This window comes from Vipera berus (assembly GCF_964194415.1).
Source record: "Vipera berus genome assembly, chromosome: W".
In the NCBI taxonomy this organism is placed as follows: domain Eukaryota; kingdom Metazoa; phylum Chordata; class Lepidosauria; order Squamata; family Viperidae; genus Vipera; species Vipera berus.
The window spans coordinates 65,026,218-65,042,741 of NC_138210.1; the positions used below are offsets into that span (position 1 = coordinate 65,026,218).

Consider the following 16,524-nt stretch of genomic DNA (forward strand, 5'->3'; position numbering starts at 1 on the left):
TCCATTGCTTCTTGTTTTGCCTTCAGGCGCTTTGGAAAATAAGGTTGACCCCCCTTTTCTTTGTGGCAACCCCTAAAATATTGGGCACTACCATTATGTCACCCTTGGTCCTTCTTTTCACTAGAAGAAGCCCAACTTCTCCTCCTCTGCTAAAGAAGACCACGTTATTCACCCGTGAAAACTAATCTTCAAGTTTAGCATTCTTGATCAGAAGGTCGGCAGTTTGGCGGGTTGAATCCCGACTGCCGCGTAACAGAGTGAGTGCCTGTTACTCGTCCCAGCTTCTGCCAACCTAGCAGTTCGAAAGCACGTAAAAATGCAAGTAGAAAAATAGGGACCACTACGGTGGGAAGGTAACAGCGTTCCGTGCGCCTTTGGCGTCTATTCATGCCGGCCACATGACCACGGAGACGTCCTCGGACAAGCGCTGGCTCTTCGGCTTTGAAATGGAGATGAGCACCGGCCCCTAGAGTCGGAAACGACTAGCACGCTTGTGTGGGGGAACCTTTACCTTTACCTTTATCTGCGCAATGTTCATGTCGGAATCCATTTATATCATATTCATAAATGTATGTTTAAAACGTTGTTCCTGGATTCTGCCATCTCCCGAGGAGGAGGGAACGAATGTGTGTTGAACCTGTATTAGGCATTTCAAAGGAAAAGAGAAGCCTTTTGAACTGGGGGAACAAAAGGGGGGGGGGTTAGGGTAGGAGCATCTGGCTTGTGTCACGGAAGAGAGCAATAAACATAAAAGGTCCTAAGTTCCTTTTTCCCCACGAGAGGGATGATACGAGGTAAATGATGGGGGGCTGACCAAATGGGGTTAAGGGGGGGGGTTGAACCGGGAACTCTTTATAAGGTTTTAGTTTGTAGAACAATATTAAGTCCTGTCTTGTATTCCTACAACCAAGCATGTCATAGTAAAGATTCCTTTTGGACTAGATTTGGCTCCAAGAGTTTTGTCTTCCTAAGACGTGGTTTGGGGTGGGTCCTGGCAGTTCATAATAAATAATAAACCTTTATTGTCAAAGTACAACATGTGTACATTGAGATTAGCTGAGCCTCTCCCCCCCCCGTGCTCTCTCCCCCCAACACACAGTGACAACAAACCCTCCATCCCACCACACTATGTGAACCAACACCACCACACACCGGCCTCCCAAGTCAATTCTGCATAAGATTATGTCCCATTTAAAAGCCTAACAGCCCACGGATAAATGCTATTTTTCAGCCTGTTGGTACGGCTGGCTATATTCCTATATCTCCTACCGGATGGTAGGAGAGTAAAGAGATACCGTCCAGGGTGTGAGTCATCCCTGAGAATCTTCCTCACTCTTCCAAGGCAACGAGCCCTGGCGATGTCATCCAGTGGTGTCAGGGAACAGCCCACAATGTCTTGTGCTGTGCTCACTACCCTCTGTAATACTTTCCTATCCGCGGCTGTCAGACCAGCATACCAAACCACAATACCATACGAGAGGACGCTCTCTATAGTAGACCGGTAAAAGAGGGTCATTAGCCGTTGTTCTACCCTGTTCTTCCACAAGACCCTAAGAAAGTGAAGCCTCTGTTGGGCCTTTCTAGCCACCTGAGTTGTGTTAACTTTCCAGGTCAGATCTTCACAGAGGTAGACTCCCAGAAATTTAAAGGAGGAAACTCTCTCTACACAGTTCTCTCCGATGTAAAGTGGGGCAGGTTCCTCCTTTTTTCTCCGGAAGTCTAACACCATCTCTTTCGTCTTGCCGATGTTTAGGTGCAAGTTGTTGTTACATAATCCTACAGAAAAGCCACGGATTGGTACAAATCAACTTTTATGATCAGAATGGCAAGGAATAGTTTTCTAAAACAACAATGTAATGAAGGAAAAAAGAACAAAGCGTACATCGTGAACGCATTTAAAGATTTGTTCCTGTATATTTTATCTGTATTACGCAGATCATGCAAAAGTTGCTGAAATCGGTGAGAGGTGAAGCTCGAATAGGACAGGAAGGATCAGGCAGAAGAGAATTCTTCTATATGTGTGTGCAGTTAGACCAGGATGTATCATTGAAGGAGCTGAGGAACTCATCCTTCAAAATATGGCAGGTGTCCTTTTTCAAAAACCATCAGTTTCAGAGTTTTTTTACAGTATGTATGGTACATAGGCAAAAAAGGGATCTGTCACGATGCACGATAAATCAGGGATATTGACTTAGTCACAGTGAGACCCGATGTAATGTTAGATTACAGGCTCCAAATATCAATTAGAATTAGAATAATAGAGTTGGAAGGGACCTTGTAGGTCATCTAGTCCAACCCCCCCCTGCTCAAGCAGGAGACCCTACACCATTTCTGACACATGGCAGTCCAGTCTCTTCTTGAAAGCCTCCAGTAATGAAGCTCCCACAACATCTAAAGGCAAACTGTTTCACTGGTTGATTGTCAGAAAATTTCTCCTTGTCTCTAGGTTGAATGGCTCCTTGATCAGCTTCCATCCGTTATTCCTTGTCTGGCCTTCAGGTGCTGTGGAAAATAGGTTGACCCCCCCCCTGCTCTCTGTGACAGCCCCTCAAATATTGGAACACTGCTATCATGTCACTCCTGGTCCTTCTCTTCACTAGACTGTAAGGTAAAGGTAAAGGTTCCCCCGCACATGCGTGCTAGTCGTTTCCGACTCTAGGGGCTAGTGCTCATCTCCGTTTCAAAGCCAAAGAGCCAGCGCTTGTCCGAGGACGTCTCCATGGTCATGTGGCCGGCATGACTAGACGCCAAAGGCGCACGGAACGCTGTTACCTTCCCAAGGTAGTGGTCCCTATTTTTCTACTTGCATTTTTACGTCCTTTCGAACTGCTAGGTTGGCAGAAGCTGGGACGAGTAACAGGTGCTCACTCTGTTACGCGGCACTCGGGATTTGACCCGCCAAACTGCCAACCTTCTGATCAACAAGCTCAGTGTCTTAACCCACTGAGCCACCGCGTCACTAGACTAGGCATGCCCAGTTCCCAGTTCTTCATATGTTTTAGCCGCCAGTCCCCTAATCATCTTTGTTGCTTTTCTCTACATTTTTTCTAGAGTCTAGCATTGGAGAAAAATCTTGGAGGACACCTGGCTGGACATCCTGCTTAGTCCAAGATGTGAGAACAGATTCCTCTCCAGCCTCTATCTGAAGATTCCCATATCTTGGAAAAGATTGTTACAATGGTGGACAGTTCTTTCTCAAATCTGGTTCCTGCCCACTGAATTCTGGACCTTCCTGCCTTTCGGGATGCACATAACAAATCTACCTGCTCTTCTAGTCTGACAACCTTTGTATATCTGAAGAGTGCTTTTGTATCTCCCCTTAGCTGTCCCAAAGGCACTTTCTTTCAAGAGGCAACTGGACTTTCTTTGTTCTTCCTTGAAGATGTTTCGTTTCTCAGCCAAGAAGCTTCTTCAGTTCTGAGTTAAAGACGCTTCTTGGATGAGAAGCAAAACATCTTTGAGGAAGGGCGGGATATAAATGGGATTAAAAAAAACAATGACAGTCCAGTTGCCTCTTGACAAAAAACACCTTTGGGACAACCATGACCTGGATGACTGAGAATCTCCATAGACATCACCCTGACCATTTTCTTTTGCAAGCTAAATATATCCAGTTCCTTTTCAGGGGTGTCAAACTCAATTTCATTGAGGGCCGCATCAGCATTGCGGTTGCCCTCAGGGGGCCGGGTGGGTGTGGCCTGGGTGGGCATGGCCTACTGGGTGGGCGTGGCTAGAGTGCGTATGGCCTACTGGGTGGGCGTGGCCAGCTCTACATCGTTCGCATCAAGGGTGCCTATGGGGGCCCGGGCAGAAGTGGGACAGATCTGAGGGTCTCTGGCAGGAGGAGGGTCTCTGGGCCAGGGCCAAGGCAGTGGGGGCCGTTCCCTCATTGTTTCCAGGATGGCTTCGCGGGCAGCATGAAACCACTTCGCGGGCCGGATCCAACCCCCGGGCCTTGTGTTTGACATGTCTGCTTTAAGTGTTGCTAGCAGGGGTGAGTTGCTAGTAGTCCTTCTCTGAACCATATGTGAAGATGTTGAATTAATTTTTCACAGCATGCTACTGCTTCTCTAATTATAAATACAAAAATATAAGAGCCATACAGGATGTGTTTATGAAGTATGCAAAAAGGGCCCCTGTCATGTTACAAGTTCACAATTGGGTGCCCTGATATATATACCTGGTCCATGGTATAAATTGGACCACTTGGAAAAGCGCTGGTGCATCATAATAACAAAGGCATTAAGAAAAAAATAAGTGACTGAGCCTACCTATGTTTATAAAGCTAGTTGTTGACTTACAACAGTTCATTTAGTGAATGTTCGAAGTTACAACGGCACTGAAAAAGTGACTTATGACCGTTTTCACAATTACAGCATCCCCATGATCACGTGATCAAATTGTGGATACTTGGCACGGTTTCATATTTATGACGGTTGCAGTGTCCTGTGGTCATGGGATCCCCTTTTGAGAGCTTCAACAAGCAAAGTCAATGGGGAAGCCAGATTCACTTAGCAACTGTGTTACTAACTTAACAACTGCAGTGATCCGTTTAACAACTGGGGTAAGCAAAGGTGGGGCAAAATTCACCTAACAGTGGTCTCACTTAACAACAGAATTTTTTTGGGCTCAATTGTGGTCATATATTGAGGACTAAATTTTTTAAAAATGTACTTGAAGTGAGTTTTGCCCCATTTTGCAACCTTTCTTGCTAAGTTGTTAAGTGAACCACTTCAGCTGGTAAGTTAGTAACATGGTTGTTAAGAGAATCTGGCTTACCCCTTGATTTTGCATGTAAGAAGGTCACAAAAGGGGATCACATGACCTTGGGACACTGTGACCATCATAAAAACATGCCGGTTGTTAAGCATCCAAATTTTGATGACGTGAACGTGGGGATGCCGCAATGGTTATAGGTGTGAAAAAAGGTTGTAAGTCGCTTTTTTCAGTGTGTTGTAACTTTTAACAGTCACTGAATGAATGGTTATAAGTCGAGGGCTACCTTGTAAATAAGGAGAGCTCTATATTAGGATTCTCTGTTCCCACAACATCCTTAATCCCATCAGTCAGATCTCTTAAATAGTGATTTTGGCAACACGTTATTACATCAATAAGTTCAAAGGTTTTGGAATTACAGATAGTCCTCGTCTCACAACAGTTCGTTTAGTGACTGTTCAAAGTTACAACACCACTGAAAAAATTGACTTACAACCATTTTTCATACTTATGACCATTGCCGCATCCCCATGGTCATATGATCAAAATTCAGACACTTGGCAACTGACTAACAATTGTCTCCCTTAAAAATAGAAATTTTAGGCACAATTGTGGTCATAAATTGAGGACTCCAAGTACATTATGTAGGAATCATCTGTTCCACAACTTTTTCCCAGTTGTTGCATAGAAGAAAACTCTTAGGGACACCATAACAGATTCCTTCCAATTCTGAATAATGCCTCAATTTATCAGGATGAGTCCTACCCATGTAGTACCTAGGCATGCAATTTGTGCGACCATGAAGTTTCCCAACTGATATTAGTGTCATTGAAATAGGAGGTTGGCAGATGCAAAGGGACGTAGTCATGGCAGCTGGCCCCGGTCAGAGTGGGGGCACACATCAACACGTAATAGAACTTAACGTGTCCGTAACGGAGGTAGCATTTTTGCCACTTGCTAAGACCTGACCTCAACCTCCCGTGACACCTATGCAAGAGGTCATCGTGCCAGACATCGCTGTCCCAAACCTCCATCACAAACTTGTCATTGCCTTCCAACGTGATAGCCCCAAAGTCCAGATTTTCCGACCACTGAGGGTTGTTGTTCCCACTGATGACCCTAGTGCGCCTTTCCTGGTTTTGGAAAAAAAATTTGACGTAGGCATCGGTGGAAGAAAAATGGTCACCCCAAAGATCGGATCCACTGTGCACATGGAACTTGAGGTATGCCCTGCCCCGCTCGGTGCCACAACATTTGTCGTTGATGACACCGTTCGGTATACACATGCAGGTGCACCTTCGGACCAAGCTGCTGAAGTTGTTCTCAGGACAGCTTTGGTAACAATCTCTCCTTAGGGCTCTCCGTTTGATGTAGCTCACAGTGGCTTGCTTCAAAAAATTCCTCCTGGGATCTGTCTTGTTCAACAAGGTGTGTAGAGGCAAAAGGGAATACGACACCAGCCCAGGTGTACTTTTGGTGCTCTCCATCCACTCGTTGAGTTGGTGCAAGTCTCTGCTGTCCGAGAAGAGCATCTGTTTGTGACCTCCTATCACCTCGGTGTGCTGGGTCATATAAAGGTCGTAGAAGCTGGGTTTAGATTTCCCAAACCAGAGCCTGGCACATTCGGAATGGAAGGAAGCAGCTCCCCAAAGGCCTTTACGTTTCAGGGATGTCTCCAAATCCAAACAGGCCTTGACTTTCTCCGCCGTGAACCCCATTAAGGTCATGGCACAAGTTTTCAAGGCCAGCAAATAGCGGGCTCGCCCGCCCAGATACACCCGGTTGATATAATGGGTGCCGTAGATGTTGATGAAATGCTGGTATTCCTCGGGATCGTGATAGGGGGGCAACCTGCCGATGGCCCAAGCAAAATGGAAGGACAGCAGAGGATTCTGCTGAAGTCTCAGACTGCAAAGGAAAAATGCAGAATATTGTCAGCAAGGTTCTGTGTCCAAGGCACATACCCAAAGCTTATTTTCTGCCGTGGTGTTCAGCACGAGAAAAGAAGGTGATGCAATAATCATGCTGAAGGTCAGATGGTCTCTGATGGACATTTTACGGGTAGGAGTTCACTGCTCAGTTTGATGTGGTGTTGGGAAAACATACTTTCTGTTCCCCCTTTCCTGGTTAATCTTGAAAAGATTCTCTGAAAAAGGCGGGGCCCTTTTTTATTTTTTTTTTCATCATGACACCAAATAATACTTTACTGAGAGTGTAAAGTCAATACCCAGTACAAAGCAAACCTCAATGTACATTTGTTTAGTGACCAACTTTACAACAGCACTAAAAAAAAGTGACTGTGGCCAGTTCTCACACTTACGACTGTTGAAGCATTCCTGCGGTCATGTGATCAAAATACATGCAACTGGCATTTATTTAATGACAGTTGCACTGTCCTGGAGGGGTCACGCGATCACCATTTGTAAACTTCCTAGTTTGTCCGATTAGCCAAGTCAATAGGAGAAGTCAGATTTGCTTAATGACTGCATGAGTCACTTACAATTAGAATAGAATAGAATAGAATAGAATAGAATAGAATAGAATAGAATAGAATAGAATAGAATAGAATAGAATAGAATAGAATAGAATAGAATAGAATAGAATAGCAGTGATTCGCTTAACAACTGTGGCTAAAAAAGCCATAAAATGGGGCAAAACACCTGTCTTGCTTAATAATGAAAATTTTGGGATCCCTTGTCGTAAATCAAGCAATACCTGTAACCTGGTTGTCTCTGCCTTTCTGGAGTACCAGATCTGCAATTTATTTTAAAGGTAACCCACAATAAATCTCAGTTGTCACCTACAATAAATATCCGGTTGTTAGATTGTCTGCAATTATGAAGCTTCTCTACCGAGGTAGAATCGTGTCTGTAAAATGTCTACTGTAAACCAGGTTCTTGGTTATGGCTTTGACCTTTGCCCTATCCTGGAATCACGTGATCCCCTTTTACGACCTTCTGACGAGCAAAGTCAAGGGGGCAAGCCAGATTCACTTAACAACCCCGCTACTAACTTAAGAACTGCAGTCATCCAGGTAACAGCTGTGGCAAGCAAAGGCATAGAATTGGGCAAACCTCCCTTAACAAATGTCTCACTTAGCAACATAACATTCGGGCTCAGTTATGGTCGTAAGTCAAGGACTACTACCTGTACTGAGCTCCTCCTTGTTCTCTCCAGGAGGTATCTGGACTGACTACGGTTTTGATGAGCTTTTTTAAATTGGTTTTTAAATTGCCACATAATTATTGTATTTATTGTTTAATTCTGTTTTAAATTTTCTATTTTATGTTTTTAATTTTTATTGTTGTGCGCCGCCCTGAGTCCTTAGGGAGAAGGGCGGCATATAAATTTAAATAAATAAATAAATAAATAAATAAATAAATAAATAAATAAATAACTGGCAGCGCTCCAGGTCTTCACTAGCCAAGCAAGCAAGGCATAACGGCAGGGTTTAGCTGGCATTGTGGTACCCGCTCAGTGTGTGTTGCTATACCTTGGCAGTGAGCCCAGTATTAGAAATGCTTGTTTTCTTTTTAACTGTCTCCTTATCTCTATCTTTTTTTTTTTTTTGAGAGAGAGAGAGAGAGAACTAAGGACAAACAATGTGTCCCAGTTGCCTTTGTGTGGGAGTTCTGCAACTCAGTTGACAAAATGGAATTTAACCCTGTCCATGACTGAGCCTGTCATGAGATAAGGTTTACCCTGCCGCCCCCCCCCCCTTGAGATATAGTTGCCTGGATTAATTATCTATTCTTCCCTCACTCCAAATTGAGCAGTGAAATTGCGTTGGAGGAACCAGGACGAGGAACCTTATTCCCAAGTTAGGTTGTAGCTGCTCAGCAAACGGTAGTATTTTTGGTGAGGAGAGCCCTTGAAATTCTGAGGATTCCAGAAAGATCTTCAAAAACCCCACCTGGAAAAGAGCAGTTATCCGACTCTTTAGCCACAAACCCTCATTTCTGACTACATTCAGCTGCAGCCTACCATCCAGCCTGCTACAGGTAATCCTCGACTTACAATCATTCATTCAGCAACCTTCGAAGTTACAACGGCGCTGGAAAAAAAAGAGTGATTTAAGACCATTTTTCATATGACTGTTACAGCATCCTCAGGGTCACGTTATCGAAATTCGGATGCTTGGCAACAGACTTATTTTATGACAATTGCAGGGTCCTGGGGATACGTGATTACCTTTTGCGCCCTTCTGACAAGCAAAATCAGTGGGGCAGCCAGATTCACTTAACAAGCGTTTGACTAATTTAACTGCAGTGATTCACATAACAACGGTGGCAACAAAGCTCGTAAAATGGAACAGAATTCACTTAGCAACAATTTTTTTCGCTTGATTGTGGTCGTAAGTTGAGGACTATCTGTATTTGCATCCAAACAGCAATGTGGGTTGTGCACAGGCAGCCCTAACTCAGATGCGACTGAAAAATAAGAGTTGTGTGTCTCCAATATTTTGATTGTGTCAATTACACAGGCTCCCTTAATTAGCACCTATAATAGATTCATACTGAGGTCAAATAAAACGGGGGTGAAACTCACCTTGGGTTATCTCACATGTTAACTGGCATGAGTGCATACATAACACAGCCCTTCCACCCACTTCCCCAAAACTAGTTTTGTATGGAAATACTGCAACACAGTGCCACCAACTTTGAGTTGTTCCTAGAGGATGCTATAGCTGGCAATACCCAAAGCGTCTGGGGGATTATGGAGAGACAACAGCTATCTGAATAAAGATTGCTTGTCAGGATGACAAAGACTCATTCATTCCCCCTAAAACAAGAATGAATGGATTTGGATGCCAGTGTTTTCTGAGATAATTGCAGTCATACCATCAATACCCATCAAGCATCTTGTCCCCAAGGCTGATACTGCTACCTGAACAATAGTTACCACAAGCTTCTGAGACATATCATGAGCTAAGCAACCTTTTGTTATAGCCCATTGGATGTTCCACAATAAAGGAGATATTTGTAGCTCAAGGTTGAAATGGGGGGGTCCTTGGTGCTCTCTGAGCTTGGTTGTTTTCTCGCAGACGTTTCATTACCCAACTAGGAAACACCATCAGTTGTAGTGAGGAGTGGGGTTTGCTGTCAGTATAAACTAAGAGCAAGCCCTACTCCTTACTAGCACCGATGATCGTCTGAAAGATGCTTTTTCAAGAGGCAACAGGACCTTCTGGTTTTCCTTGAAGACGTTTTGCTTCTCATTCTTGGATGAGAAGGGAAATGTCCTCAAGGAAGCCAAGAAAGTCAGTTGCCTCTTGAAAAAGCACCTTTGGGATAATCATGACCTGGATGACTGAGAATCTCCATAGACATTTAGCACTGATGACATTACCTAGTTTGGGTAATGAAACATCTGCAAGAAAACAACTAAGCTCAGAGAGCACCAAGGACCCCTCACGTTCCACAATAAATATGGTCAACTCCAGCTCTGGAGGATGGAGCTGAAATCTCTTCTTCATCATCCAAGAGAGGTTCAACATTTAATAGCTTTGGGATGGGATTTGGACAGATGGATTCAAATTAGAGTTCTCCAAAGTGGTCATGATTAACCCCCAAGGATCAATGGGACTCTTCAAGGTATTGTTATTATTAATTATAGTAGTTCTATTAGTTAAAGTAGTATTTATTAAATTATTGACATACAATAAATATTTGGAGGTCCATGAACAATCTGAAATTTCATCAAGAGGCCGATGAGCTGAAGAAATTGGGGACCCCTGATCTGAATCATCTTTCAGTGACAGTAGGACTAAGATTGTTCATTTCTGGACTTAGGTCTTCTGTCTGTTGTATTATTTTCTCCAGCAAGTTGGCTACTGCAGCTCCCCCCTCCCCACCCCCAGTTTATGCTTTCAAGTGCTTTGATGCTTACCTGTAATGTTCGCATTCGATCTCATTCCTCAGAAAGCTGTATCTGTCCTCGCGGGTTTTTTGGTGTGCAAAAATGGCCATGTTGGAGTGAGAGCCAGCAAAAGCCACCTGGGCTTTGGAGAACCCCAAGTCCTCCTTCATGAAATCCTCAGCCAACTCCATTTTCCAGTCATTTTTCACTTCTTTGGCTACTGCGTTGGCCACATCTATGTCTAACTCATCCACAAAGGTGCTTGCTTGTCGTTGGCAGATTTCCTTCTCCCGCCAGTCCACTCCAACGAGGGGGAGTCTCTGCAGCTTCTCACCCATCTTATGATTCCGACACAGGGTACAGGTCCCGTTGGGCCCCCGCCACTTGCTGATATCCACCACATAAGCTCCTTTCTTCTCCAGAGTGGTGATATCAACTCCTTCCCCAATGAAGTTATAGCCTGGTACGAAGTTGGCCTGATTCTTGCAGACAGGACTGGGATATGTGTCGCATTCACTGTTGTGGAAGGGGAGAGAGGAATGGACAAAAGCAAGGAAGACCATGAAGAAGAGATGAAGCCGGGACATGGTTCCTCAGAGAGCGCTCCTTGTTCTTAGACAGTTGGTTTCTGAATCATCCTGAGGAGAAAAAAGAGCAACAGATATTGTTTCAGGCGGGGCTTGGGAGGTGTGGCAAAAAAAAAAAAAATTGAATCAGAACAACACCTTTCCTACACTGAAACAGGGTGATCCAGCTTGCAGGCACAATTAAAAGAAGGTTAGGCGGTGATATTTGATATTAAATTTGGGAGGCCTATTGGGGAGCCTCCAATTTTTAAGGGACCAGAAATGGTCCAGAAGCTTCAGATGGTGCACATTTTGGATAAAGCTGATCAGTAATTTATTTATTTTATTTATTTGGATTTATATACCGCCCCTCTCCCAAGGGACTCGGGGGGGGGGGTAATGACCCACCAAGTAAATTCCATGGCTGAGGATGCGCATGAATGCAGTTGGATGTTATGCATGAAACAGCTATTTGAGTTAGAATGGAATAGAGGTGGAAGGCACCTTGGAGGTCTTTTAGTTCATCCCTCTGCTCAGGCAGGAAACTATATTTGAGACAAGTAGGTTGCAGAATCAAGAGACTCAGACCCCGGAATCAAAAGAAGTTTGTTATTAGCATATTTTAGTTTATGTTTGTATTATTATACCCTGTATTCAGCTCTGGGAAGTCGGGGAGGGGGAGGGTTGGGGAGAGGGGAGGGGGAGGAGGGAGTTTTTTGTATTTAAAAATGTATTGTCAAACTTTTCAATAAAAAAAAAGAAGAAGTTTGTTTTATTTTGCGCAAAAAGGTTCAGAGCAAAAAGCAATATCAATGTCTGAACACATTTTCAGGGAAAAGCAAGTACATATATAGTCTTCAAAAGTAGCAAAACACGGAAATGTAACTTATGAGCATTGATTGGTTACTTGAATTACTGCCCCCCAACTCCCCCTTGTTGCTATGCTGAATTTAGCTAAATATCTTGCAACCCTTTTACTGATCGAGGTCACAGGTTGCTAGCGCTTAAGTTTCCGGCACCATGTTTGTGGTTAGCTACAATCGAGACATATATGGTTAGATGTATGAAAGCTCTATGCTTGACTGAATAGGTGTGAGACAGATGAACTCGTGGTTTTCCATTTCCTTGTTCTTTTCTAACTAATACATGCGTTTTCTTTATGCCTCACTTTTACGTCCTGCCTTCACTTTATGTCCTGCCTCAAGTAGCTGTCCAGTTTCTTCTTAAAAACCTCCAGTGATAAAGCTCCCACAACTTCTGGAGGCAAGCTGTTCCAGTGGTTAATTAAGTGTTAGGAGATTTTTCCTTAATTCCAGGTTGCTTCTCTCCTTGATTAGTTTCCATCCATTGCTTCTTGTCTTGTCCTTTGTGCTTTGGAAAATAAATTGATCTCCTTTTCTTTGTCGCAGCCCCTCAAATACTGGAATATTGCTATCATGTCACCCCTAGTCCTTCTTTTCTCTAGAATAGCCAAACCCATATCCTGCAACCCTTCTTCATATGTTTTACTCTCCAGGCCTTTATTAAGAAGAGGGAGTCAAGCTATTCTCCAAAGCACCTGAAAACAGGACAAGAAGCAACGGATGGAAACTAGTCAAGGAGAGAAGCAACCTAGAACTAAGGAGAAACTTCCTGACAGCTAGAACAATCAACCAGTGGAACAACCTGCCTCCAGAGGTGGTGAATGCTCCAACACTGGAAGTTTTTAAGAAGAGACTGGACAGCCACTTGTCTGAAATGGTATAGGGTTTCCTGCCTGAGCAGGGGGTTGGACTAGATGACCTCCAAGGTCCCTTCCAACTACTTCTTCTTCTTCTTCTTCTTCTTCTTCTTCTTCTTCTTCTTCTTCTTCTTCTTCTTCTTCTTCTTCTTCTTCTTCTTCTTCTTCTTCTTCCTTCTTCTTCTTCTTCTTCTTCTTCTTATTATTATTATTATTATTATTATTATTATTATTATTATTATTATTATTATTATTATTATTATTATTATCTTAGTTGCTCTTCTCTGCGCTTTTTCCAAAGTCTCAACATCTTTTTTGTAACGTGGTGACCAAAACTGGATGCAGTATTACAGCTAAGGCAGTCACCACTAGATGCTTTGTTCCAGAAGCCCCATACAGGCGTTGGAACGGGAAGGTAAACATCACCACCCCCAACACTATCATCATCATCAATCATCATCAATCAACCATTCCTCTCTGGAGATAGCCACTTGCCTTTTTCCGAACATGTTTTCTTTTTTCTAGCTTGGTAATAGCTAGAAATCCATCATTGCTGGTTTTGCTCTGTGGTGCAGCTGCAACGAAGGGAAAAGTTTCACTTCTCCTTGCATTCTGAAAAAGTCAGAAAGACAATCTTCCCTTCCCTTCTTTCTTGCACCTTTAAGCTGCAATTGTCTTTTGATGCCTCCTATCATCACAGCCACCCTCTTGCTGTCCGCTTGAACCTTACTGTGAAATCAAGATTGGATATATTTAGAAACTTACCTCCTCCTTTAAACAGGCAGGTCTATTCCTGATGACGGTTTCTGAGAAAAGTCCCTCTTTTTCTTGCTGTTTGCTTTTTGCTTCTTCCCTGTTCTAGCAAGTGTGGCTAGAATTCTAGGGGAAATGTTAAGAGGAAGAGAGAGGGGGGGGGAATATAAGGAAAAAATAGCTTTTCATAGCAGCATATTCATCTTGCTTTTGCAAAGTCTGAGAGTGTTTGGTGTGTGCCTTAGTTTCGCCTCTCCTTTTTAGTTGACCGTACTGGATTTGAAAAATTCCTGTCCAGCATCCAGAGCTGGAAAGGAGCATTGACATTTTAATTTTTTCCAGATGGATGTTTATTTCATTTAGCAAAAAAAAAAAAAAGAATTCTTTGTGATGTTCCTTCAAGAATTGGGCATTCCACTTTGGGTAGGTTTTGGGACTAATGAGGATTCAAGGAAGAACATGATTTTACCAAAAGAGAGAAAGAGGCCTCTAATGCTCGCACCCTATCAAAAAAATAAAAATAAAAAATGGGGGAGTATTTTTGCCAAAAGGTCCTTTGTGTTTAATCTTCATTTTTAAAAGAAAATAAAAATGGAGGTGGCCTCGTGCAACTGTCATATCTCATTTAAAACCTGAATGCTGATTTGTGCCTTCCGAGCTAAACAGAGAAGTGGGCCGTGTCTTCTTATAAACAACTAACATGGTTAGTAGTTACGTCATTAGAAATCTCCCTTTGTGTTTGCTTTTGATGAGGAGAAAGTTTTATTCAGAGAGAGAAAGAGGCATTTTAAAGGGAGAACAAATCAACAAAGTAGAGGGAAAAATGGATTAAAAATAGGAAGGCAAAGTACAGTAGAGATTTTCAGCTATGATTTTTTCCCCCGGCCTTTCATTTGTTTGTTATAAATGGCTGAGTGAATCATATTGCTTGTAAAAATGGCAGACAGATTTAAAATTAAAGAGAGCACAAATATTTGGAATAATATTCATTAGAATATATGGTGGATAAGAAAAAGATTATAGATTACAATCCTTTGTATGCATACTGCTAAAAGTTTATTCCGATTAAAGCGTTATACAATGCTGAAATAATAAGGCCATATTTGTACCATATTTTGCATGTTACAAATCTACATAGAAACAGCCAACTAGAAATGGTTTCCAAACTGAGTGATAATCTGTATCAGATTTACTTTTAGGATAGAAGTTTATTTTAAGCAACAAAGCAGACTCCAAGTAAGTCATTTATTTACAGAATGAGATCAATTTTCCAATGTAAAGCATTGCATATCTTCACAGCAGTTAAGATATCCAAAGGTAATTCAATATACAGTAGTTTACAGGAATACGTGGCTTAGTAAAAATTAAGTATATTGCAGAAAAATGCTCCTTGGAAAAAGAATTCAACTTTTAGAATTGATCCCATTCTCATACAAAACCATTTTCTAGAATTGTTGAGCCTTACCACATTCTCAACAAATAAGAAAACAATGTCCGACCAGATTATTACATTTATCATCGTTTTTAGAAAATTATGTGCCGTTTGAATAAGCAGAAGTGGAATAACATACCGGTGATACAGAAAGCTTGATTTCTTATGCATTTTTTTTAAAAACCCACTGGTTCTACAGTTAGTCCTCAACTTACAACTGATCATTTTGCGACCATTCAGAGTTATGATGGATCTCCCCATAGGGACTTACAACTCAGTCCCAGAGTTCTGACGGCCAACTCCTCCCCCTTTTTAGTCATGTGACCATATTTCAAGCATTCAGCAATTGTCCCACATTTATGGCAGTTTATAGCATCCTATAGTCATGTGACCACAATTTACAACATTTCTGCCAGAATCCCCTGTAGTAAATAATGGTTTGCTTAACGACTTTGGCGTTCTCTTAATGACCACCACAAAAAGTAGTGAAATTGGGGTCTGTCACGTGATAACCCACTTTACAACCATCATGACCTACGACCATAATGGCCAGGTTCCATTATAGTCATAAATCGAGGACTACCTGAATTTCTGCCAACCTCTAGTCCCTCTTGTTTTCCTGAAACATCCTTTCCCATTTTAGCTCCATTTCTGATGGCATTCACTAAACAAACTTGGGATAAGAAAGAATAGCACATTTCTCATCTTCTGAACTTCTGAACATCTTCATCTGAGGCCGATTCAGTCAACAAAGGGCATAAAAGGTTATTGTACAAGAGTATATTTACCAGTTAGGTATATTATCTAATACTTAATTGGAACTGCTCAGAGTTGGTTGGAAAATGGGCAGCTATGAGCGGTGGCTCAGTGGGTTAGGACGCTGAGCTTGTCGATCAGAAGGTCGGCAGTTTGGCGGGTCGAATCCCGAGTGCCGCGTAACAGAGTGAGCGCCTGTTACTCGTCCCAGCTTCTGCCCACCTAGCAGTTCGAAAGCACGTAAAAATGCAAGTAGAAAAATAGGGACCACTCCGGTGGGAAGGTAACAGCGTTCCGTGCGCCTTTGGCGTCTAGTCATGCCGGCCACATGACCACGGAGACGTCCTCGGACAAATGCTGGCTCTTCGGCTATGAAACGGAGATGAGCACCGGCCCCTAGAGTCGGAAACGACTAGCACGCATGTGCGGGGGAACCTTTACCTTTACCTATATGTTTTAAATAAACAAACAGATCAATAAATTATTCTGCTCAGTGTTCCAATATTTGAGGGGCTGTCACAGAGAGGAGGGGGACGGGGTTCAACCTATTTCCCAAAGCACCTGAAGGCCAGACAAGGAATAACAGATGGAAACTGATCAAGGAGAGATTCAACCTGGAAATAAGGAGAAATTTCCTGACAGTGAGAGCAATCAACCAATGGAACAGACTGCCTTCAGATGTTGTGGGAGCTTCATCACTGGAGGCTTTCAAGAAGAGACTG

The 16,524-nt window shown here is 42.8% G+C and overlaps 1 protein-coding gene across 1 annotated transcript; it reads right to left on the reverse strand.

Moving 5' to 3' along the window:
• Window positions 1-3,911: 3,911 nt before the first annotated feature.
• Window positions 3,912-13,802, reverse strand: LOC308676783 (perforin-1-like). Its single transcript, XM_081342806.1, has 3 exons — window positions 13,627-13,802; window positions 10,606-11,213; window positions 3,912-6,624 (listed from the first exon to the last, which is right to left on the reverse strand). Exons 2-3 carry the CDS (start codon window positions 11,160-11,162, stop codon window positions 5,493-5,495), a joined length of 1,689 nt encoding a protein of 562 aa, XP_081198932.1. The 5' UTR covers window positions 11,163-11,213; window positions 13,627-13,802; the 3' UTR covers window positions 3,912-5,492.
• Between the last annotated feature and the right edge of the window lie 2,722 nt (window positions 13,803-16,524).